The sequence below is a fragment of the Corylus avellana genome, chromosome ca3 (assembly GCF_901000735.1).
Source record: "Corylus avellana chromosome ca3, CavTom2PMs-1.0".
Classification (NCBI taxonomy): domain Eukaryota; kingdom Viridiplantae; phylum Streptophyta; class Magnoliopsida; order Fagales; family Betulaceae; genus Corylus; species Corylus avellana.
The window spans coordinates 2,624,610-2,647,255 of NC_081543.1; the positions used below are offsets into that span (position 1 = coordinate 2,624,610).

At 34.9% G+C, this 22,646-nt stretch overlaps 4 protein-coding genes across 4 annotated transcripts; all 4 read left to right on the plus strand.

The window, feature by feature from the left end:
* Positions 1-4,275: 4,275 nt before the first annotated feature.
* Positions 4,276-5,252, plus strand: LOC132176182 (transcription factor PRE3-like). The gene is made up of 2 exons (XM_059588319.1): positions 4,276-4,666; positions 4,985-5,252. The coding sequence occupies exons 1-2, from the start codon at positions 4,541-4,543 to the stop codon at positions 5,132-5,134; spliced, it is 276 nt and encodes a 91-aa protein (XP_059444302.1). The 5' UTR covers positions 4,276-4,540; the 3' UTR covers positions 5,135-5,252.
* Positions 5,253-10,052: 4,800 nt separating this feature from the next.
* LOC132175123 (probable serine/threonine-protein kinase PBL3) lies at positions 10,053-16,230 on the plus strand. The gene is made up of 6 exons (XM_059586959.1): positions 10,053-10,297; positions 13,301-13,641; positions 13,723-13,858; positions 14,076-14,212; positions 14,572-14,695; positions 15,377-16,230. Exons 1-6 carry the CDS (start codon positions 10,234-10,236, stop codon positions 15,823-15,825), a joined length of 1,251 nt encoding a protein of 416 aa, XP_059442942.1. The 5' UTR covers positions 10,053-10,233; the 3' UTR covers positions 15,826-16,230.
* Positions 16,231-17,228: 998 nt separating this feature from the next.
* Positions 17,229-20,875, plus strand: LOC132175125 (vacuolar protein sorting-associated protein 29). The gene is made up of 4 exons (XM_059586961.1): positions 17,229-17,337; positions 17,513-17,667; positions 19,029-19,166; positions 20,321-20,875. The coding sequence occupies exons 2-4, from the start codon at positions 17,536-17,538 to the stop codon at positions 20,624-20,626; spliced, it is 576 nt and encodes a 191-aa protein (XP_059442944.1). The 5' UTR covers positions 17,229-17,337; positions 17,513-17,535; the 3' UTR covers positions 20,627-20,875.
* A 101-nt stretch (positions 20,876-20,976) lies between these two features.
* LOC132175124 (uncharacterized) lies at positions 20,977-22,512 on the plus strand. Its single transcript, XM_059586960.1, has one exon. The coding sequence runs from the start codon at positions 21,609-21,611 to the stop codon at positions 22,230-22,232; it is 624 nt and encodes a 207-aa protein (XP_059442943.1). The 5' UTR covers positions 20,977-21,608; the 3' UTR covers positions 22,233-22,512.
* The last annotated feature ends 134 nt before the right edge of the window (positions 22,513-22,646 follow it).

Below are 22,646 nucleotides of genomic sequence, written 5' to 3' on the forward strand. Positions count from 1 at the left end.
TTTCTTAACAAACTTTCAGGAGTTTTTTTGTAAAGCTAGCCCCATCAAGGAAAATTAAAAAAAAAAAAAAAAAAATCTTTCATTTTCATCCAAACAAGATATAGCTCTAGCTATAGCCACTTGGAAAAAAATGATTAATCTCCATTAATGGCCGGGTAGTGCTGTTTATGGCTCTAGCCATGCATGAAGAGTCCATAGGTCTGTTTGTTAACCCTTGCATTGTAGCTTTTTCCACGGCACTGTAGCTTCAACACAACAAGCGAAGCAAGTGGGCAACAGGCATGGCCTTCGGTCAAGCTACAGTGTCCTGGGTATTGGGGTTCGTGCTAGCATTTGCCAAACACCCCCATGCATTAATAATAGAAACAATAATGTTTATTATTCTGTCTGTCACGTCATTAAGTTGTATGATAGTCTACTGAATAGCATTACTCTAATATAAAACAAGATTTTCTAAGAATTTCTAATCAACAAATCTATTTTTCAGTTCTCATCATGCATGCCGAGTTTCTTTTGTTTTTGTTGTTAATCATTATATATATGCAAAAAAAAAAAAAAAAAAAAAAAAAAAAAAATCTACATAGAATCTACATAGAATTACTAGTTAATTGAAACTTTTTGGTTAAGAAAACTTTTTTTTTTTTTTTTTTTTTTTCATACAGCTTAGTCTAGGGGATGACATTGACAAAGACTTAATTTATTTAAAGTGATTAAATGTGAAGAAAAAAAGCTACATAATTAAATGAATGGACTTATAGTTAATTAATTAATTAAAACAAACTATAATATAGGGAATGTTGGGACAATGGATTCTTCCATCTTTTGACCATTAAAAAGCAATTGTCTTTGATTTAAGTCTAATTTGGTTAAAACCTTGATCAATATTTCTATAGTGCAACTAATACTTATAGCCGTATAGCTAGGGACCACTAACTTTCTTATCATGGTTAATTAATTTATTCGAGCCCACTTGCACCTAAGGGGGGATTTTTAAACAAATAAATACAAGTCGATCTTCTGAAGTAAATTAAATATTTTTCAATGATAATTAATCATGTTTTTCTACTAACAAGAACCTTAATTAGAGTAGTTGGTGGGCGAATGTGGTTCAAGCCCTTCTTGGATTTAAATAATTAGGCAAGTTACCTTCTTCAAAATATAATAATTCATCTCTTTATTTTAATGCTTTTTTATGGATGAATGAGTTTGGCTCCAATGGGAGGGATTCATATTACACACATTTAATTATATATATATAATTGATGTTCTGGTTGTCCCTGTACTGTGCAATATAATTGACTGACAGAGTATCAGAAGACTATTTAAAATTAGGCCAATCACATCTAAGATTATATTTGTGAGTGCCATGTTAATCTGGCTACTTGCTTGTTTTAGTAATTAATTAGCAATTAAAAAATTAAACTACAGATTCCAAATCGGATGCTCTTATAACATTACAGGAGAGCATGCAAAGAAGACAATGAAATATCATTTGTATACTCGATCTTAGTCTAAGAGGATTTGAGAGGATTTTTTAAATTAATGCTCATGAGCATTAACAGGTGGGCAGGCAAAAAAAGACAATTAAGAATCATGTGCACACTCTTTATGTGCCAATCAGATTGCAGAAGAAAGAGATAAATTAATTTAAAACTTTACCCCTTTTGAATTTAATTAACTACTAAAATTCAGCAAAAACACTATATATAGCAGCCATTGTTCTTATAAAGATTATTTATTAGATTTAAAAATAAAACTTTTATCATTGACAGCAAAATCTATATATATATATATATATATATATATATATATATATATATATATATATTATTTCCCTTTTCGGAAAACTTGGAAGCTTTGTGAATAAGTGGATAAAGCTTAATTAAGGGTATGGCTCATAATTTTTTACACAAACCTATTATAAAAATTAGCGAATTAGGGTTAAAAGGTTTAACTCGTTTAATTAATGAGTTGGGTTAAGGCTGACCTATACAGTCTTATATTCATGTCTCAACACAACCCGCCGAACTCGACATGTAACACTTTTTTGTACACGACCCGCAAACTCGTTACAAACCCCAATATGAAATTAGCGGGCTTGAGTTGAAAGGTTTAACTCGTTTAATTAAATGGGTTGAGTTAATGTTAACTTATATATTCTTATATCCATGTCTCGACACGCGAGAACAAATTGCCGCCCCTACTTAATGGTTTGCTCAAGTACATACTAGTATACTACAAGGATTTCTAGGCTTTTACAGCAAACTCCATCGCATATTTCCTATTACATTGAATTTCAAGTAAGAAAAAGGAATTTAGGAAATGGTTCAATTTGTAATGGGTGCAAAAAAGAAAAGAAAAGGGTATACTACTGTTCTTGTGGTCAGTCATGGAATATGGAATTCAGATTTCAATTCTCACTGAATTTTGATCTAACCTTCCACAGCTTTCGTAAATGAATTGAAATCTTGAACCATAAACTGATTCATTCCTGATCTTATTAATCATCATTGGAATTTTCAAGACTTCGAACATCTACGAGAAAAAAGCAGGAAAATTCCACCCAATTTTTTGAACCCATGAAGCCTAGCTAGGTCATAATGATTATATATAATTAAGGTATAACCTTTTGCATGTGAAATAACCTTTTGCTGTAAATTCGTTGCACTTAAATAAGCTATGTCCATATGTTAGGTGGTCTTGGGCCTAACTCAACCCTAAAAGCTAGTTCCAGCCCCTTCCACAACCGATGTGGGATAACCTCAACAATTTCTCCCTCACACATCGGGTCCTAAGTCGGAGGCGCGACAACTCGTTTCTCCCGTGAACTGTTGGGCCGAGACTTGTTGGTAAATCTGGGCTCTGATACCACTGTTAGGTGGTCTTGTGCCTAACTCAACCCTAAAAGTTAGCTCAAGAGGTGAGGCTTTCTCTCACACTTATAAAGTGATCACCAGCCCTTTCCACAACCGATGTGGGATAACCCCAACACCATATACATCTTTGTGCATGCCCACCCTTGAAGCTCAAGAAGTAAACAATTTTGTAGCACCTTAATTATCAATGACCAAGAACTTCATGATATAAATACAAAAAATGGTTGAGGCACTATAAATTTTATTATAGTTTATTTATAAATTCACGTTATAGTTCAAATCATCTTAAACGCTCATATATATTTTAGCCATTCAAAAAGTATAATTTTTTACGTACTTTAATGGCTATTTTTCCAATATATGCTCCAACAAATTTAATTTACAGTATCTTTTTTACTTTTTTTAAATATTAAACTTTATTTTTTTTCATTGTATATTTATAAAGAATCAAAACTGATGCAACTCTTAAAATTGTCTGTCAATTTTGTTTTTCTTGTGTCCTTTCAAAATTGATACGACTCTTAAAATTATCATTAAATTTATGATAAATTAATATTAAATTTTGATTAAATGATAATTTTAAATATACTTAAAAAAAAATAATAATAATAATAGGAAACAATATTTACTCAATGATTAAGCCAAAAAAAAGGCAACAGTGAAAGTGGGTCAGTGTACACTTGGGCGTTATGAGGCCGCGTGGCTTGCCGTGCATCTAGTTAAAGGGCGGAACATGGTTTGTTTAGGCTTGACTGGTCAAACCCAAAATCTCACGTACGTAGCAACTTGCCTTGTCCCTATGGATTGATACATATTTCTAAGTTTTGAGTAAACATGATGATTTTTTTTTTTTCAATAACATTATTAAATTATCATTTATCTTAAAATTTTAATTTAATATTTTAACACTCTAGTAGTAATTGTTCAAACTCTCTTTATTATAGTATAATATTCAATCAATTAACTCACTATTTGTCTTAAAAAAAAAGAGTTTAATTAATTTGATAGAAAATCATTAACTTAATATTTTTTTTGCTATCATAAACTTAATATTTTAATAAAGACATGATTAAGGAAAAAAAAATAATAATAATTCCTAGGATTAGGATCTTGCAAGAAAATCAGTTGAACATGATAGAAAAAAATAAATAAAATAAATACCATGCTAGTGCGTGTAGACACTGACACACACACACAAACATACACAAACGAAGAGAGATCGAGTGAACGAGAGAGAGAGAGAGAGAGAGAGAGACGGAATCAAGTTTATTGAGATACGCCATACTGTCATCCCGATGTGTTTCCCGAAGTTCTCTCCATCTCTCTCTCTCTATCTCTCAAAACCCTATTTAAATAGAGGCTTTGCCCACTTCTTTCTCCCATGCAATTGTCTTCTATCTCCACTCCCCAACGCCCACTACTTTGAGTTATTGTGCACCTCTCTCTCTCTCTCTCTTTCTCTCTCTCTCTCTACTTCATCTTCAAAGCACCGCCATATCTCTTGTTTCATAACTTGTCTCTGACACTGCTAGTATATCGTTTCTCTTTGGAGTTACACTTCCTTTTGTTTTTCTGACATCCACACATTTCCTTCTCCTTTGTCTCCTCCACTTACAATTTTCTTCTCTCTAACTATTTTGTCACATATTCAACACATTCAAGATATGTCTAGCAGAAGGTCGCGGTCCAGGCAATCTGGTGGCTCAAGGATCACTGATGATCAGATCAACGAACTTGTTTCCAAGCTGCAGCAGCTCCTTCCTGAGATTCGCGATAGGCGCTCTGACAAGGTCATTTTTGGATTAAGATTTCTTAGAATTTTTTTAAAATTTGAGATTCTCAAATTCATAAATCACAGTCGTTCATCTTATTTAAGCGTATAAAATAAGTCATGTAGCTTTCTCATTAAATCTTAAAACATGCATGGCTTATTTTATACGCTTAAATGAGATGAACGGTTGAGATTTATGAATTTGAGAATCTCAAATTTAAAGAAAATTCTAGGGCATCTCAATCCGTCTTTCCATTTTTTCCTTTTTCCTATGGTTACTTAATTACCAAGTTAATTAATTAATTAACTAACTAATTAAGCATCCATTTTTGTGCAGGTTTCAGCAGCCAAGGTGTTGCAGGAGACTTGCAGCTATATCAGAAGCTTGCACAGAGAGGTTGATGATCTTAGTGAGCGGCTGTCTGAGCTGTTGCCAACCACAGACACTGCCCAAGCTGCTATAATTAGAAGCTTACTTATGCAATAGAGAGAGAGAGAGAGAGAGCTAATTAATTAATTAAGGGCAATTTAGGAGTTCACTTATGGCTACCTTTCATTTTCTTGTTTTGTACTTCTTCCTTTCTTGTTCTTTACAAGGCTACAATGTAGGGGTTGAGTACCATTAATTAGTCTTTTTGCAATGCTATGTTAAGACGTATAATAAAAAGGACTCCATTAATTAGTACTCATAGATCTTCCCATTCTGCTGATTTCGTAAGTTAATTTCATGGTCAGAACTTAAAGCCACGAGAATATTAGTTGAACCTTTTTAAGTAAAGCTTCCCTCTTTATCAAAATATTCATTGAGAAAAATATTCGGAGTACTTCAATTCGTACAGCTTTGATTACAATTATCTTTTAAATTTCTTCGGCAGTCAACAAAATTTAACAAATAAATTTAATTGTAAACTTGTAATAAAAATTATAGACTTTATAGTACCTTTAACGCCACTCATCGATATCAATCAATCTAGAGCATATTCTCTAATAACTTTGGGTTGGGAATTAGGATACATGCATGGTAGTATCATATTATAATTGCAATCTAATGATTACTTAATTACCCAAAAAGTTATAACAAGAAGAATAATATCCCCAGTTTTAATAGCTTTTGTTTCATTAGAATAAGTTGGAAAAAAAAAAAAAATTCTGATCAGAATCTATCAAATTTTACTTTAAAGAATCATGAGAATTTGTTGGATAATAAAAAACAAAAAAAGTAGACCAATATTTGACAATAGATCGATCTGTCAAACTATTGTATCTATCACACTCACCAATCACCATATATATATATATATATAGTTGGCAATATCACAAGCAATTAATAAGCAATTTACTGCGATGAATATTGCATAATTAAGAAAGAATTACAGTATTTCTTTTTTCTTTTTTACCGGAGGTAATATATTCTGATGAGATATTTTCAGTGAAGGTAAGGAAAATAAATCAGGCGGGCTCTCCTTCATGCATGCTGGGAGTATGGGTAGGCCTGACTCACGCAATAAAAGCTGCGAGGAGATAGATAAGCAGCATTGACTTTTTTGCGCGGCCACCACACGGTAACAAATTTGCAATAAAGAAGAGAAAGAAATAATTTTTAGGCACGTGAAGCCATTGATTCTTTAAGGGCTTTCCTCCATCACTAGATTTGCATATTTTTGGGATCATAGTAAGTAGACGCACGATACATTTTTGACTTTTTGTAAATGTTTGACGTAATGAAATTGAGTGCAGGAGAAGAGGGTCAATCATGATGATGGGATTAACTACGTACATGCAAGCAACTCATCATTGGTGTAAAGTGATCCAAGGGAGCAAGAAAAATGAAATAATTTCTTTAGTCTATATATATATTTAAATATACTTATAATCAAACTTATTTTTACAAAAAAATTGTTGAACATGCTTATGGGCATATGTAAAATGGGCTGGGCCCCCGAATAGAAATTGAAGTCGGGTTCAAGTTTGGAGCTCCCTCGACTAAGATCATGGGTTTTTCATGGGGCAAGAATTGGGCGACGAGATATGCTAGAGAGGCATTAATTAAGAACAGGGTCATACTAGCTTGTCCAGTGGCAATTATTAATTGGCCCATTTGTAAAGCTCAATTGAAAGCCCAATGTCCTTTTTGGCCTTCCATTTTCACAAGTTAAAATCGTTTTTTAAATAAAATTGCGAGAAATTTCTTGTTTACACATGTGAAAAAAATTCACATTCTCAAATATCAGGTAATAGATTCATTTTTAAAGGTCGAATCGTAATTTTATTAAATGCTAATTATTTCATTTTTAAAATGAAAAAAAAAAGTAAAATCAATTCATGTGATCTCACTGATTTATAATAAGCTTCTTGTGATTTTTAAATGTTTCGAGGGTTCTCTATAATATACAAAAATTACAAATTAGTCACTATTATCAAATTCCGTAAAAAAAAATAGAATGACAGATTATGTTAGTGCGCTACGTCAGATCCAATGAAATTACAACACATGTTACACATAATAATAATAATAATAAAAAAAAAAGATTCACGTCAATATTTTTCTCATATCATCCTATAAATTCAATAGATCAATCATTAGATTTGTCGAGTCCACCATTAAATTTGTGTGGAGTCCACAAATCTAATGATTGATTTGTAAGATGAGATAAAAAAAATATGAGAAAAATATTGACGTGAATAATTTTTTTAAAAAATATATAAATATATAAAATATAATTGTTATGAACGGTATTTGGAGAGTGAAGAAATTTAAGTATAAGGCTTCTTGAGGGAGATCAAATGGATATTTTGAAGTAATAGTACCAACTTTACATTTATGTTTTGGTATAGTTTTATAATTGTTGTATCTTATTTGGATGATGTATTTCATTAATGGTTGTAAATTGGAAGAAATTGATAGATAATAGAAACTACAAGTATAACATAAACAACCTTGCTTGATTAAGGATTTGTTTAACTAATACATTTATTTTTTCTGATTATAAATTAATGAGTTTTATTAAGAATAAAGTTTATAAACATAATGTTGGCATCATGTGGACATCATGTTGGCATCATCATGCATTCTTCTAAAAAAAGTGTGTGTATATAATCTGTAATATTAATTCTCTGAGTTAAGTTACCCGCCCATTAGGAAGACTTTAGACTTTTTAGTATATGATGCATTACTTTTCATAAAGTAATTATAAAAGCTTGAGTTGGAGTTGTTCTACTTGATCATTACATGGGACCCCCATTAGGTTTCAATTCTTTGAAATTAATTGTCGTCAACTACTATCACCGACCTCACTCAAACAGAGAGTTGAAAAAGTTCATTTCAGACAGCTAGCTATTACACAGTTACAAGCTTATTACGTGGTGTAAAAAATCAAAAATTGCTCCAAAAACCGCCTCAAAAAGGCATAAAACAGTCGCGAAACCTTCACAAAAAAGATAGAGGCTCTTTATTGGTCTCGAGCTAGCGTTACCATAATTCATAATCCATAATCTGTAATCTATTTTGACCATGCAAAAATTTGTATTATCGAATTATATTAGGAGAATATCTCATAAATTAATGCATATGCATGAACTGCATGAAAAAAAAAAGAAAAAAAGAAAAGAAAAGGAGAAGTGTCAAGAAAAACAATAAAAGAATCCTACAATAAGGAGAGGATAAGCTAATTAATCCCATTTAAAGAATTCAAAACGTTCTTCAAATGATAATTAAAGTGGGTTTTAATAAGTAGCTTATAAAATATAAATTCAATATTAAAAAAAAATCTTAAATTTATAAAATATAAATTCAATATAAATCATCCCAATCATTATCTTAAATCCATTTTAGAGTGTGACGTAAATTGTAAATTGCTTGAAAAGCGAGTAAAGTTTAGTCTCTTCCAAAAAAAAAAAAAAAAAAAGAGTAAAGTTCAGCTGCAAACAAGTCCAGTAAACCGGCCTAGAGTACTAACAAGCATTGGTTGTTATTGAGAGAAGTCAGAGGTCCTACAGATCCACGTGGATCCTTGGGCCCGCTTCTGCAATTATTTCTTTCGTGATTGGATAGTTGTGAACGAACACAAACGTCTCCGACCAACAGAAATTTGAAAATAAGAAAGGCACGGCACGCGTGTCTCGTATTTGGGCACCCCGGTTCTCTCACAGGAATACCACTTAAAGGCTGATATGGGCACCCTATAGTCAAAAGTACCCTTCCCAAATACAATTTCTCTTCATTTTATCTTTTTTTTTTTTTAATATCTAAAATGGCTAATTAAAAGTTACTACTTTTTTAGTTTCAAAAACATCATACATATGACTATCTTCTTCTTCTTCTTTTTTTCTTATCTATTATATTAAAATAATATTTTGTAATAAATTTCTATTGTAGATGGGAGAGAAAAGAAATAAATAAAGAAAGATAAAGAGAAAAAATAAAGTAATTAAAAACTTATCTATAAAAACACATTACTTTATGAAAATTGGGTAAGCGTAGATAAATGTAAAATGCATTTGGTTTAATGAATGGAAGAAAATGTTCTTTAATGATTTGGTTAGTCATTTTACTTAAAAATCTATGCCGCGTAAGCTAACATGGATGCTCGTATATTTTATTTTTCCTATTTAGGAAAAAAAAATGGAAGGAGAAGAAACAACAACCAAAAAAACCAAAATTATAAAGGAGGGTCATTGCCACTCCTAATCCTAAGAGAAAAAAGATAGGGGGAATCGTTGAAAATGCTTTCAAACACTAAATAAAAAGTGGCATATTTAGTAACTGAGTGTGCTCGAGAATTGGCACATCTTGAGACATTTGAAGTGGTAAAAAAAACAAAAAAAAAAAAGAAGAGAGCAGAAAGTGACATTCTTTGATAACAGGGTACACGGCCGATCAATAAAAATGTGACCTTGATTGAGAGCCAAAATGATGAGACAAGAATCACTTTCAATCAAGGCGGATGGGCGAACATGAGAGAGGGCAAACCGGATACCATGAAAAGTAGCAAGAGCTTCACCAAAAGAAAGATCCGAGTGGGACAACCTTTCAACCTTCTCGGATGCTCGTGTATATTGTCATAGTTTGGCTTGTCTTTAATGAAAAAAATACTAGAAATCTCGTGTAAATATAACCATTAAAAATTACAAGATTAAAGAAAAACTCTTAACTATTTGTTCACTAAAAGCAATCTTGACATGGTGAATATATAACCTTTTTTTTTTTAAAAAAAAAGAAATAATAATAATAATAATATATACTACGTACACAATTAAACATAACAAAACAAAATTATACAATGAGGGCATTTAGGTAAATTATAGAATCCAGAGAAGATCCCCGCCATACGAGCGCGTCCATACACGTTTGGCTTTTGTCGTTTTAATTTGTTTTTTGTTTTTCTCATTTCTGTCGCTGCGTCCCTATCTGGCAATCTTTGTGTGCGTTCCCATTCGTACCATAAAAAACCTCGTATTTGGAGAAGAACATGAAGCAGAGGAAGACAGAGAGAGATACAAAACACCACCTAATACAAAAAAAGTTAAGAGAATCTTTGGAAACTGTATTGGGTCTGGTTTCGGAAACTCGTGGGTTTGTATGTTTCTATGGGCAATTGCTTGGGACGTCGTTCCAAGGTGGATAACTCTCTGAGCTCTCGGGCTATTTCTGGTAATGTTTCTGGGCCTTGTTCTTGTCGCTTCTATTTCATGCAGCTTGATGATCACTTTATGTTTTCTGTTTTGTTTTTATTGCTGCTGTTGTTGTTCAATCTTGTGTTTTGGGAATGTAGAGCTAAATGGCTTTCGTTACAGCCCTTAATTGGGTTTACAAGTGGGGTTTCTCTCTCGGGTTTGTTGGGGTTAGCTGTATTTCGATTTGGGTATTTGTTTTTGTCGCTGTGGAATTTGTTTTTGAGGTCTTCTTTCATGGCCGAGTCTTGGCAAAACTCTAAAGCTATAATCTTTTTGAGCGTAGTGGGGAGTTTTGATGAATTATGTCGGGGTTTGGTTGTTTTCAGTGAGAGTTTTGTAGGTTACGTTTCAAGAAGAGCATTTAATGTGTTTTTAGCAAAATGTCTCTGCTTCAAGACTTAACAGAATCTCATAGTATTGGGCTTCCCTTTGCTCTGTACCTGAACTCTGCTGCAGGATTATAGCTTTCTGGTGGTGAAACGGGGGTCATGAGTGTGGATTTCATTGGGTTCTTGTGGGTTTGGCTGTTTTTTACCTCGTTTTCTTATTTTGGGTGTTTGGCATTTACATCTTGAAAATGTACGGAAATGCTCTTGAAGGACCGTTATATTGAGTATATGCTGTAAATTTTTGTATGTGCCTTTTCTGTTAATTTATATTATGAGTTTTAAGGTTGTAACAGAAAGCCAAAGACGGTGTAAATGTTTTTGATTCCCTATATCATTCAGCATGAGCTTCTTGCCAGTTTTGAGGAATTTGGTTCTCACTGGTGGATTACCTTTCTGGGATGCATTTATTGCATCCAGGAAAAATTATTTTTGTTAGATTCCTCATTCTATTCTTATATGTCGTATCTAGCTGTTAAACTTGCTTTCTAAGGTTTGTCAGAAATGTTGATCCAAATTCTCATATACCATTTCACTTAGTATCATAAATAATAAATAATATTTAGATTTTGGTAGTTGGTGATGCTCAAAGAGATTTTGTTGTTCATCTAGAGTTGTGCAAATTTCTGATTTATGAAATAGTGTTTTCATCTAGAGTTATCTCCACCATGAAATTACCGTTCTCACTACATAATACCCTATTGTCATTTGCTTGAAATGGAATTACTTTTACCTCTTAATTACTCCAAAGTTCACCTTATCGTAGTTCATTAAGCTATTTAATGTTAAAACAGTCCAAGTTACGATAGAAGAAACTTTAGGAACTTGTTTCAAGGCTTTCTGAGATAATAACAAATTCCTAGTCGGAATGATTAAGATCGAATTTCCTCCAATGATCATAAACTAGTGCCAGATTTGGGATGCATAATTTCCATTTATATGGAAAAGACTGTGGTTGATTTTCAAGTTTGTTGTTTCAATGCATTTCCACATAATTAATATGCCTTGTCCATAATTGATTAAGATAGGATCTTCTCCGATGATTGTAAACTAGCGAGCTTGATTTTGGAATATGGAAATAACTCCGGTTGATTTTCAAGCCTGCTGTCTGATGATAACTTACTGGTAGAATTGGATCAGCTTGTTCACTTTTCTCTTGGCAGACTTGCCATCTTTGAAGTGTAATGAAGGGAATAAGGAGGTGAGGAAAAAAACCATCTATACTTTTCTGATGGTAGAAATCTGCCATCTCTCTAGGAGGAATAAAATGGCACAATTCCTTGTAAAAGTCTTCAATCATTGGTGGTTATGGTAGAGTTTTGCAGTTGTACTATTGGAGTACTAAGTAAAGCTCACAGGAGGTCCTGTTAGGTTAATACTGGTACTCCGATATGCAGGTGGCAATAGTGGCAGCTCTGAAAGTGGAAAGCTGGGAATATTATTTGACATAGCACTGAAAGTGGAAAGCTAAATACTTGAAAAGTTGGATATATCCGTGCCTTTGAATTTGGGGATGGGATGGTTTTAGTACTAAGACTACCTATGCACAAAAAGGCACCTACACCCACAAAAGAGGCATGCCAGTTGAGCATCATCCAGTCAAAAACGCATAAGCATAAGAATTTCACTTGGGATCAACATCTTCTGTGATCATCCAGAGATAAACTTAGTGAGGTAGATCCCCATTTTAGTACTGATAGAGGTTTTATGTGAAGCTGATTGGAAGTTGGTATTCTTAGGGTGGAGAACTATGGCCAAGTGGCCAGGATCCTTCGTGAGATCACCAAATGTAAAATAACATTGATGAGTTAAACAAAGAGGTACGCTGAGAATATTAGAATATTTATAGTATTTACGCTAATAAACTGAACTTATGTAAAATGGTGAATATATAATCTTTTGGAGTACCTTCTTTCCTATAAATACTTTGATCTTGCTGATGCTGAGATATAAATTATGTACCAGCATACCTAATTTCCTATTTGGCCATGATGGACTCCCCTTCTCAGTGGCAACTGTATTACCGTATCTTTTTCTGTAGGTATATTGCATATGGTCTGCAGGCATAAACACTGATGCCACATATGAAGGGTGGTTTATGTCTAGAAGTTTCCAACCAAAAATTAGTAGTTGAAAGGGCTTTGCATATTATGGTAAGATATACTAAAAATTTGGTTATTAATGCATATTATGTCAGTGAAGACTTGCGTGTGAAGCCTTGTAGCTTACATTAGAAGGGCAAAAGGTCCGGGGCTACAATGAGCTGAGGGGGAACAACATAATTAAGCGAATGCGTGAAGCCCAGTCAAACGGGCCATCCACCTTTGAATGGTGTTGGTCCTACAGACCGTGAACGGATTCGCCTGTGGCCTCTGGGCACACATGCACTTGTGTTTGTATCACACTAGAACGACTGCCATTTTTTTTTACATTGCAGTTCCCAATAAAAGAGAAAAAAAAATGGTCTTAAACTAATTCATCCAATTGATGAGCTTGTGCATATGCATTCTTTCTGGAATTTGGCGTTTATATGTGTTTTTGTTTCTGCTGGAGCCTACTCTTTAGTGTCACAAATCATCATACTGCTCTTGCAGGAGGCACAAAAGTTACCAGTAAAAGTGGCCACTCTTCTGTTTCTTCTAGTCTGTCAGTCCCAACACATAGTGACGAGTATACATCTGGAACTCTCCCCACTCCAAGATCTGAAGGTGACATATTGTCATCCCCAAATTTGAAAGCCTTCACATTTAGTGAGCTTAAAAATGCTACTCGAAACTTCCGTATTGACAGTCTCCTGGGGGAAGGAGGATTTGGTAATGTTTACAAAGGGTGGATTGATGAGCATACCCTTAGTCCTGAAAGGCCTGGATGTGGAATGGTCGTTGCTGTCAAGAAGCTCAAAACTGAAGGTTTTCAGGGCCATAAGGAGTGGTTGGTGGGTTTCTTTGTTATGCCTAAATACTCCTTTTGTTTAAATATTTGGTTTGGTCCATCTATTAATTACTGTTGGTTGCAGTCTGAAGTTAATCATCTTGGTCAACTTCATCATCCAAATCTTGTCAAACTTATTGGATACTGCGTGGAAGGCGATAACCGGCTTTTGGTATATGAGTATATGTCCAAAGGCAGCTTGGAGAATCATCTATTTAGAAGTACGTCAATATTTTTGGTCAAGATAACTTTCAATCATGGTTCTTCAAAAATCCAGCATGATATAATGTGCAGCCTGTATTCCTTCATTTACAATTTCACAAAATCAATGAACAAGCTACCAAGAAAGTTATTCTAACATCATTGAATTACTGGTTTTTACCATGCAACAGATAGGTATCTTGGATTGATAACTCTATACCTGTTGTGTTATTTTAGGGGGTGCCCAACCTCTTCCTTGGGCAATAAAGATCAAAGTTGCCATTGATGCTGCTCGTGGGCTCTCCTTCCTGCATGGCTCTGAACAACAAGTTATCTACCGTGATTTCAAGGCGTCTAATATTCTACTCGATTCGGTATGTTGATAGAAAATAGTAGCACTTTGGTGTGGTGAACAGTGGGCTTAAGCCCCCATGGGTGCAAGTCTTGTCATACTCGATTCGGTATGTTGATAGAAAATAGTAGCACTTTGGTGTGGTGAACAGTGGGCTTAAGCCCCCATGGGTGCAAGTCTTGTCAAATATCAATTGGTCAATTTAAAACCAAAGTTTACCAAAGGAGGAAGCAGAAGAAAGAGGAGAAATGGATGAAAGTTTTTTGCTTTTATTTTACTCTGTTTTTTCAAATCAATTTGACATACTTCATTTATGCTTGACCAACTAATTATATCATCATTCCAAGTTTCCCTCATTTATAGTGCCTTTTATGTATGCAGGAATTCAACGCAAAACTTTCAGACTTTGGTCTTGCAAAAGCAGGCCCTACTGGTGATCGTTCTCATGTTTCCACTAGAGTCATGGGTACTCAAGGCTATGCTGCTCCTGAATATATTGCTACAGGTTTTCACCTTATTCTGAACTTTACTGTACCATGCTTTTGTAGTCCATGCTACTGAATTTGTAATAGTTTAACTTCTATGCTTAGCGCTATTCGAGACTAGTTTCTGTGTTATCATCTTTGTGGCCAATGTCATCCAATAGGAATCATAGAATTGTAAGTCCACATACTTATTGATTAGTATTTGCATCGAACTTGCCTGATGATAGAATTTGTACAGGGCTTGTAAGGGATTAACATGTCAGTCACTGGAAAATTGAGTAATGCATCTATATGCCTTTATTTTGATTGTATCGTCTATATTTATAATATAAAAGAGTGTCATACATGCAGACTGATGCTGTGCCCTACAAGTTTTGGGAATATGAATATACCATAGCCTCAAATCCATTCCTATACACATATAATAGCACCACTTGACTTCCTACAGGTGCTGGTGAATGATGGGTGTTTCTAGTTTTTATTCTTGAAATTAATTGTTGAAGCACTAGAATAGCTATACCTTCATGTGCTTTTGAGGTATGTAGTTCTGTGCTCTTTATCCAATTGCTAGAACAACCTCAGAATAAAAATTGCTTTCATTATTTTCTTTAATAATGATTCATGTTGGATTATCATGGTGTCAATGTGCTTTTTACACCGCCTTCTTGCTACTGTACCCTAAATACTCCTTTGTTGAGCAGGTCGGCTAACTGCAAAGTGCGACGTATACAGCTTTGGGGTTGTGCTGTTGGAACTACTTTCTGGGCGCCGTGCTGTTGATAAAACAAAAGTTGGTTTGGAGCAGAATCTTGTGGATTGGGTAAAACCCTATTTAGGTGATAGACGAAGGTTATTTCGGATCATGGACACCAAGTTGGAGGGTCAGTATCCTCAGAAACCAGCTTATGCAGCTGCCATCCTTGCATCTCAGTGTATCAGTGAGGCGAAACTCCGGCCACAGATGTATGAGGTTTTAGCCATCCTAGAACAGCTCCCAGCTGCCAAATATGCAAATAGCCCAGCCTCTAGCCCTTTGTTGAAGTCCCCTCTGAGAAACAGTCGCCCTCCACCTCTTAATCTAAAGCCCCAGAGGGTCCCCACTGCCATCATCTCATATGAAATCCCCGCGGGGAAGATGAGCAAGAGCTAAGTGTATTAGATAACTGACTACCTCACAGTAAATCCCTTCGTTTTTGGGCCTTCTTTAGTTGGTAGCTCCATGAGAAAGTTTTGTGGGCTTCTGATGTGACCAAGTATCTAGGATAGTCTTTTACCTCATAGAGAAATTTGTCATCTTCATCTTCATCATCATCATCTCCATCAACCAATCAAGAGCAATGGGCATCATTGGCACCATTATCAACATCGTCATATTTCCCATGCTTTTTACATACAATGTCATGTAACCTATTTAGTTTAGAGAAATGATTTTGTATTGCTAGCCTTTTTACATGCATCAAATGATAGTTTGGCTTCTGATTGTGTGGCGTTTTGCATCCTACATCATGTTTTAACGCATGACACTTATTCTAAGGAGTATCAGCTAAGTTAGATCTTTCACAGGTTTAATTTCTCACGCTTTCCTTCACTTTGATGAGCTCCATTTTCTTTGGTAGAAGATTATGGTATTTGTTGAGTAATGCTATTTAGTAGACTTTTTATACGACTGTCATACAACTAAGATTGACATGAAAATCTGCATTTGGATCTACGAGTACTTGTAAAAAAAAAAAAAAAAGAGACTGATTTTCACTACCCTACTTTCAAAATAGAGAACTTAAAAAATTAGTGGCTTAGAACCAGTTGGGTTATAAGCAAAGCCGGAGTGTTTGTCATATATATATATATATATATATATATATATATATATATATATTGAAGTGAATCTACTGACATGTCTAAATAAACCCTATAGGGACTACAAAATGCTGTCTTTGATTGGACAGAACATCTTTGTAGCACGAAAGGACAGATATTTAGCATTAAACAAGAGAATGGACCCGCTTAAATTATATTCTTCTATTTGTATTTATACAAAATAAACCAAAAAATTATTATGAATAAAACTACATAAATATATTAATGACTTTTAGTGTGAACAAAATCAATTAAACACCAAAAAAATCAGTAATTATTTGTAAAAGATATTTCACGTCAAAAATAATAGAATTAAAAAATGGTCAAGTTCGCCAACCATGTTATGTTATTGTTGGAACCAATAAGTAATGCTATTATTCACACTAAATTTTTACATTATTCTAATACTAATTTACGTGACGTGTTTTAAGGTGTTAATTTTTTTTGTTTTTATAAGTATAACAACTTTAAATACAAACTTTATGTGAAAATTAATGCGAATAGTAACATTATTGGTATGAAAAGAGATGGTTGGATTGTTTTTGGCCCGTAAACAGTCAACCCGTGTTCGACCCTTACCATATCCAGCCTGATCAGATCAACCCGACGACCCGACCTTTGTGTGCATTTTGTCTTTAGAGACACGTATCAGTCTGACCTGACCCGACCTATTTTTAATCCAAGACTGGAGCCCCGTATACTCCAACAAGACTATGTTTTGACTTTTGATTGCCCCTAAAATAAAACGGAGAGGAGGGTGTTTTCAAGTTCCATGCCAGCTTCTGCAAATTCGTCGATCAACCTGGTAATGATCACCAGCTCCTCCGATCTACAAGTAGTTGTTTTTAATGGATTTTCTCAATTATAATCATCTTACTTTCGTATCCAATCGCGGAATTTGTATCTTTTTGTTAATTTTTTTGGGTAACCAGGCATTAAATTCGGTGGAGGAATGATTAAAAATCTTGATATTTTTGCAGATTTTCGAAGTGGGTTTTTGAGGATGGTTCTGGTGTTGGCCTTGGGGGATTTACACGTGCCCCACAGGGCACCTGATCTGCCTGCAAAGTTCAAGTCCATGCTTGTACCTGGCAAGATCCAGCACATCATTTGCACTGGAAATCTTTGCATTAAGGTATGCTTGATGTCTTCGATCCTGCCAATGCTTTTCTGGGCTTGTCTTATAATCTATTATAATGGGTTTCTGAGTTAGTTTTACTGGGTTGTTCTTTCTGTTTGGTTGCGAAGAAAAAAAGTTGGGGCGAAGAAAAAGGGAAGGAACTAAATTTGGGGTTTTACATTGTTTATGGTAGTCATCTTTGTTAACTGGGACCTGAAAACAAATGGGTCTGTTGAGTTGAGGCTAATATAAGTAGTTCACTTTTTTTTTTTGAGCTTATGCATGTTTGGAAACCGAAATGACACAACCATTGAACTCAAGACATTATGTTCTTATCTTTTGCTCTATATTGTAAGGATTGTAAGACTTTCTATACGAGTCATAGGCCATTGAGTGCTTTCCTGCATTTGGTTAATTTTGTGAACGAATGCTTGATGGATATACTTGGGGGCAGCTTTGATGTCTTGTGGAAGTAGTAGAGTTGCTCCTTGGAGCTTTACTTAGGGTTTGGAATGCTCTCCTCTTGTTTTTGTTGGCATTAGATGTATCTGCATATGTTTTTCCGACAGTTATTTAATGTGAGGGAGCTTTATAATTGCTGTAGATGGCCTTGAACGATTGTGGATTTTGGTGATGTTTACTATCAAAGCACTGGCTCATATGTTCAAATGCTACATAAAATACAATGGCCGACTCAATTTAGTATGAGACATACTGAAACTCTGTTAATGAATCGCTATGGAGGGTGGAAACATGAAATTTGAAATTTCTCCTTTGCGCCTACCTGAATCTCTCTGTCTCTTTAGCTGATGTTTGCACGCTTCATATTTTCCAATAAACCTTGTATTCACCTCAAATGTGGGGTTTGAAACTTTTGTTTTTTCTTCTTAATAAATTGATATTTTCTTTATTCACCTGTAGATCTCTTTGTAAAAGACATACCAAGTATTAACATTTAGGTTTTGTATTGGACTTTGCATTGTAGAGTTGCCACATTTTATTGTAACCTGGAGTCAACTTTTGCGAATTTCTTAAATTGGTTCCTGCAGTTGGTGGCAGTTTTCCAGAACGGGTTTTTGTATTATTCCATAGTTAGAGTATCTAAATTTTATTTGTTTGTTTGAGTACTTTTTGATTTCTGTCTTACACCCACTCAACTTGTTTTTACTAGCATATGTAATTTCTTTCTTCCCCGTCTTACTGTCTCAGACACATTTAAGTGTTTATTCTTGTAGTTGTGCAACTGCTGATTCCTACCCTCTTTATTCTTAACGCCCTAACTATACAGGGAGTGTGAACTTTTAAAAGTCATTTTGGCAGTACTTATTTTATGAATATTTGGGCACTGGCTCATAATTTTGCAATGATATTTCCAGGAAGTTCATGACTACTTGAAGACTCTTTGTCCTGACTTGCATATTGCTAGAGGTGAATATGATGAAGAGACACGCTACCCAGAGACCAAAACACTAACTATTGGACAGTTTAAGCTGGGAGTGTGTCATGGTCATCAGGTTTGATTTCCCTTTGTCTCTTCATTGTTCTATAATTTTTCTTCCTATTTCTTCATTCTCTCATAGAATGATCTGAACTTAGATAATATATGAATTTCTTCATTTCCTGCAATCATTCTCGACCTTAAAGCATAATTAATATCTTGGTTTTCTTATGGAAAAGGTGCAAGTTATGTTTGTTTGTTCATTTTAGTAGGGATTACTTCACCTCTTTTATTTAAATTGGTTTAATGAACATTTAATTGGAGTGAAACCACGAACATGAGGATTTATATAATGATGGGTATAGTTGGCAGAAGTTTTGTGACTGGCACCATTTCTTATCTAGAGAATTATTTTTTTGGGACTTATAACTAGGGAAGTTGTATTTGCGGAAAAAGAAAAACTCAATGGTTTTGAGGGTATGTAGTATGTGAGAAACCCGAGCTTTCATCAATAATCTCTTTTTAGCACTATCACTATTGTTTTTCTATCTGGCCAATCTCATTTGTAATGGATGAAAGTTGATTCGAAATGTTGAAGTCTAGAGTTAAAAAATAGAGAAAAATTCACTTACTCCCCATGAATTGACAGGCCATGGCCAATCGGCAAAGGGAAGGATGGCCGATTGGCGGATCAAACAATGGCAGAAATAAAGAGGGCAACGAAGTAATGAGATCGGTGGAGGGAGTAGCAAGATTGGCAGCGGGATCTTTGAGATGTGGGTAGGGGGGTCATGGTGGTTGGTGGCTATGGTGTTTCGTGTGTCAGAGGAAGATGGGAAAATAAGAAGGGTGAAGAAGGGAAAAAAAAAAAAGGCTTGGTAACAACTCATTTGTGCCTCAGGTGTGTTGTGTGTGAATCCTGAAACACTGAAAGAAAAATGCAAATGAGAAGCCAGCTCGCAAAGGTCTCCAGAGATTCTGATTGTGGCTCTTATGTAGAGGTTAGGGAGAATGAATTTGTAAAATCTACCATAAACTAGGGTTAAAACAGACCAAGGAAAGGAAAATTGCCTTTTCATTCCTAGAAAATAGGTAAATAAATTTTTTTTATATAGAGATGCCAAACGCCCCAAGTTGAGCATTTGCATGTATTCTTTTGATTATTTCTGGAAGTTTCCCTATATTTAAGCTGATAGTAATTATTTTATAATTGATTTGATTTATCTAAAGGTTATTCCTTGGGGAGACCTAGACTCACTGGCCATGCTCCAGAGACAGCTGGATGTAGACATCCTTGTAACAGGTCATACTCATCAGTTCACGGCTTATAAACATGAGGGAGGTGTTGTTATAAATCCGGGGTCTGCAACGGGTGCCTATAGCAGCATCACCTATGATGTTAACCCTAGCTTTGTGCTCATGGACATCGATGCCCTACGTGTTGTGGTCTATGTTTATGAACTCATCGATGGAGAGGTTAAGGTTGACAAGATCGATTTTAAGAAGACAACCACTGCAAGTCACTCTGCTCATTGAAAACAGTTTCTATTTCAGTCTTTTAGACCTTTTTCTTTCTTTCTTTCTTTCTTTCTTCCTTCTTCTTTGTTGGGATTCTTGTAAATCCGGTTGGTTTGTGATTTATGGTGATCCCAATGTTTGTGTATGCAAGTGATAGTGGAAACTTTTACTTTTTTAGGATGGACCCCAGGATAGGTTTGTATGATTTTACAGTATCTGATAAATTTGTGATCCATTTATGAACAAATGGTGAGACTTCTTGTTTTATATTGGATAAGCCACAGAAAGTGAAGGTAACTGGGTATTTGATTCAACTGAACATTTAATGTTTCATGGCCCCCTTGCAAATATTGTTTGAGCATCATTGAAGCAGAAACAAACCGGGTAAAAATTTGGTTAAAAGTTTGATGTCGACGCTTTCAAAGTCGAATGTCTAATTCATACTACTAGTAACATTGTTCTTCTTATTAGTAGGTGAACAGAGAAGGTAGGGTTTCTTGGAGAGACTTAAAGAACTTAAAGAGCATGGATTTGCTGGTAAGATTGATCACTTTTGAATGATTGTGTGAAGCCAAGCAATTAGGTATATTGAGAAAGGAGGACCTACTTGACTATGTAGCTTTGAAATTAAGCACCGGAGCAAGTGCACCAAAAAAGAAAATTGCCCGACCAAAAAATATTAATCCTTTTTCCCAATATAACAATATAGCTTGAAAATTAATGAAATAAAAACCACGATCGAGTAAAAATCCAAGAAAACAACTCCTAATTCTGGTTGTATAAACAGAGTAAGTGACCTCAAGTCCCACGTGGACATCAAAATTTCTGTCGGTTATATATAACGGTCACAGGGCAACTAACTATTTTCTTTAGCTTCAAAGTCACTTCTTTCCTGAATCTGATTGGTAGATTGCTTTTTTTATATATCCATAAATTAAGACCCACTTACCAGAAAGAAAACACATACTTCTTCTTCTTCTTCTTCTTCTTCTTCTTCAAGATGTCTAGCATTACATCCCTTTCCCTTCCTCATCGTTGCGAGGCATGGAAGCCCGAAAACTTCACCGAACCTGACAGTTCTTCACCATATCATGAGTTCTTCATTGAAGTTTTTGCTCAGTTTGAAGCAATGGAGGAAGACGGCCAGAGGGTCACAAGCCCCACGAAATATAAAAAGTTCATCATGCCACGGGACCTTTTGATGAAGGGCAGCACATCATGGTCATCGATATCCAACATGCTTTCCCAGATGGACGTGCCCTACAATTTCCAGCCATTCATGATCCAAAAGATCTCAACTTTTGCTCGCGAGCTAGCCTGTGAGGCTGACAGCATGTGCCGCAAGACTATTCCGATGGTGGTGGCTCTCACCGTTGCACTAGGCACTCAACAACAGGGGCTTTCACCGTCGGTTCGTGCAAGCAAATCATCGGTTGAGGCATTGGAGAAGGTCAAGATAGAAGGTTTTCCAACGCAATGCGTGGTGTGTTTGGAGGATATTTTGATGGGGTCGGAAGCCGCCCGCATGCCTTGCTCGCATGTCTACCATGGAGATTGTATTGTGAATTGGTTGAAGAAGAGTAATCTCTGTCCATTGTGCAGGTTTCAGATGCCTGCTGAATGAGCGAAACAAGAAAATTTGTTTCTTTTTCTCTTGGTGAAAATTAGATTTTTTTTTTTTTATCATAATCTGTAAAGAGTTCAATAAGTTTATACTTATTCAAGCTTATATTAGTTATTTTCTTTTATTGTCTAAGTTCTCTGAGGTTCACATAAACTCAAATTTTCTTTAACCAGATTTCTGTTGTATTTGTTTCTTTGCTGGATCTTTTTCTTGATGGTGGAAAGATCCTCTTGTAACCCCCATTTTCTCTTCTCATCTATGAAAAAGAAGAAAATTTCTACTTCTTTTTTTTTTTTTTTTGGAAATTATTGTTCTATGTGTATTGGCCTTTTAGCAGTTGAAAAGGTAATATGGCTTTGTCCAAGAAACCTTGTGACAGAATTAGTTGAAGTATACCCATCACCACTTACCGAT

Coding starts and splice junctions, on each gene's coding strand:
- LOC132176182 (XM_059588319.1), top strand. CDS start 4,541: ATGTCTAGCAGAAGGTCGCGGTCCAGGCAATCTGGTGGCTCAAGGATC. Junction 4,667..4,984: donor GCGATAGGCGCTCTGACAAG/GTCATTTTTGGA, acceptor ATTTTTGTGCAG/GTTTCAGCAGCCAAGGTGTT.
- LOC132175124 (XM_059586960.1), top strand. CDS start 21,609: ATGTCTAGCATTACATCCCTTTCCCTTCCTCATCGTTGCGAGGCATGG.
- LOC132175125 (XM_059586961.1), top strand. CDS start 17,536: ATGGTTCTGGTGTTGGCCTTGGGGGATTTACACGTGCCCCACAGGGCA. Junction 17,668..19,028: donor CTGGAAATCTTTGCATTAAG/GTATGCTTGATG, acceptor TGATATTTCCAG/GAAGTTCATGACTACTTGAA. Junction 19,167..20,320: donor GAGTGTGTCATGGTCATCAG/GTTTGATTTCCC, acceptor ATTTATCTAAAG/GTTATTCCTTGGGGAGACCT.
- LOC132175123 (XM_059586959.1), top strand. CDS start 10,234: ATGGGCAATTGCTTGGGACGTCGTTCCAAGGTGGATAACTCTCTGAGC. Junction 14,213..14,571: donor CTAATATTCTACTCGATTCG/GTATGTTGATAG, acceptor TTATGTATGCAG/GAATTCAACGCAAAACTTTC. Junction 14,696..15,376: donor TCCTGAATATATTGCTACAG/GTTTTCACCTTA, acceptor TTTGTTGAGCAG/GTCGGCTAACTGCAAAGTGC.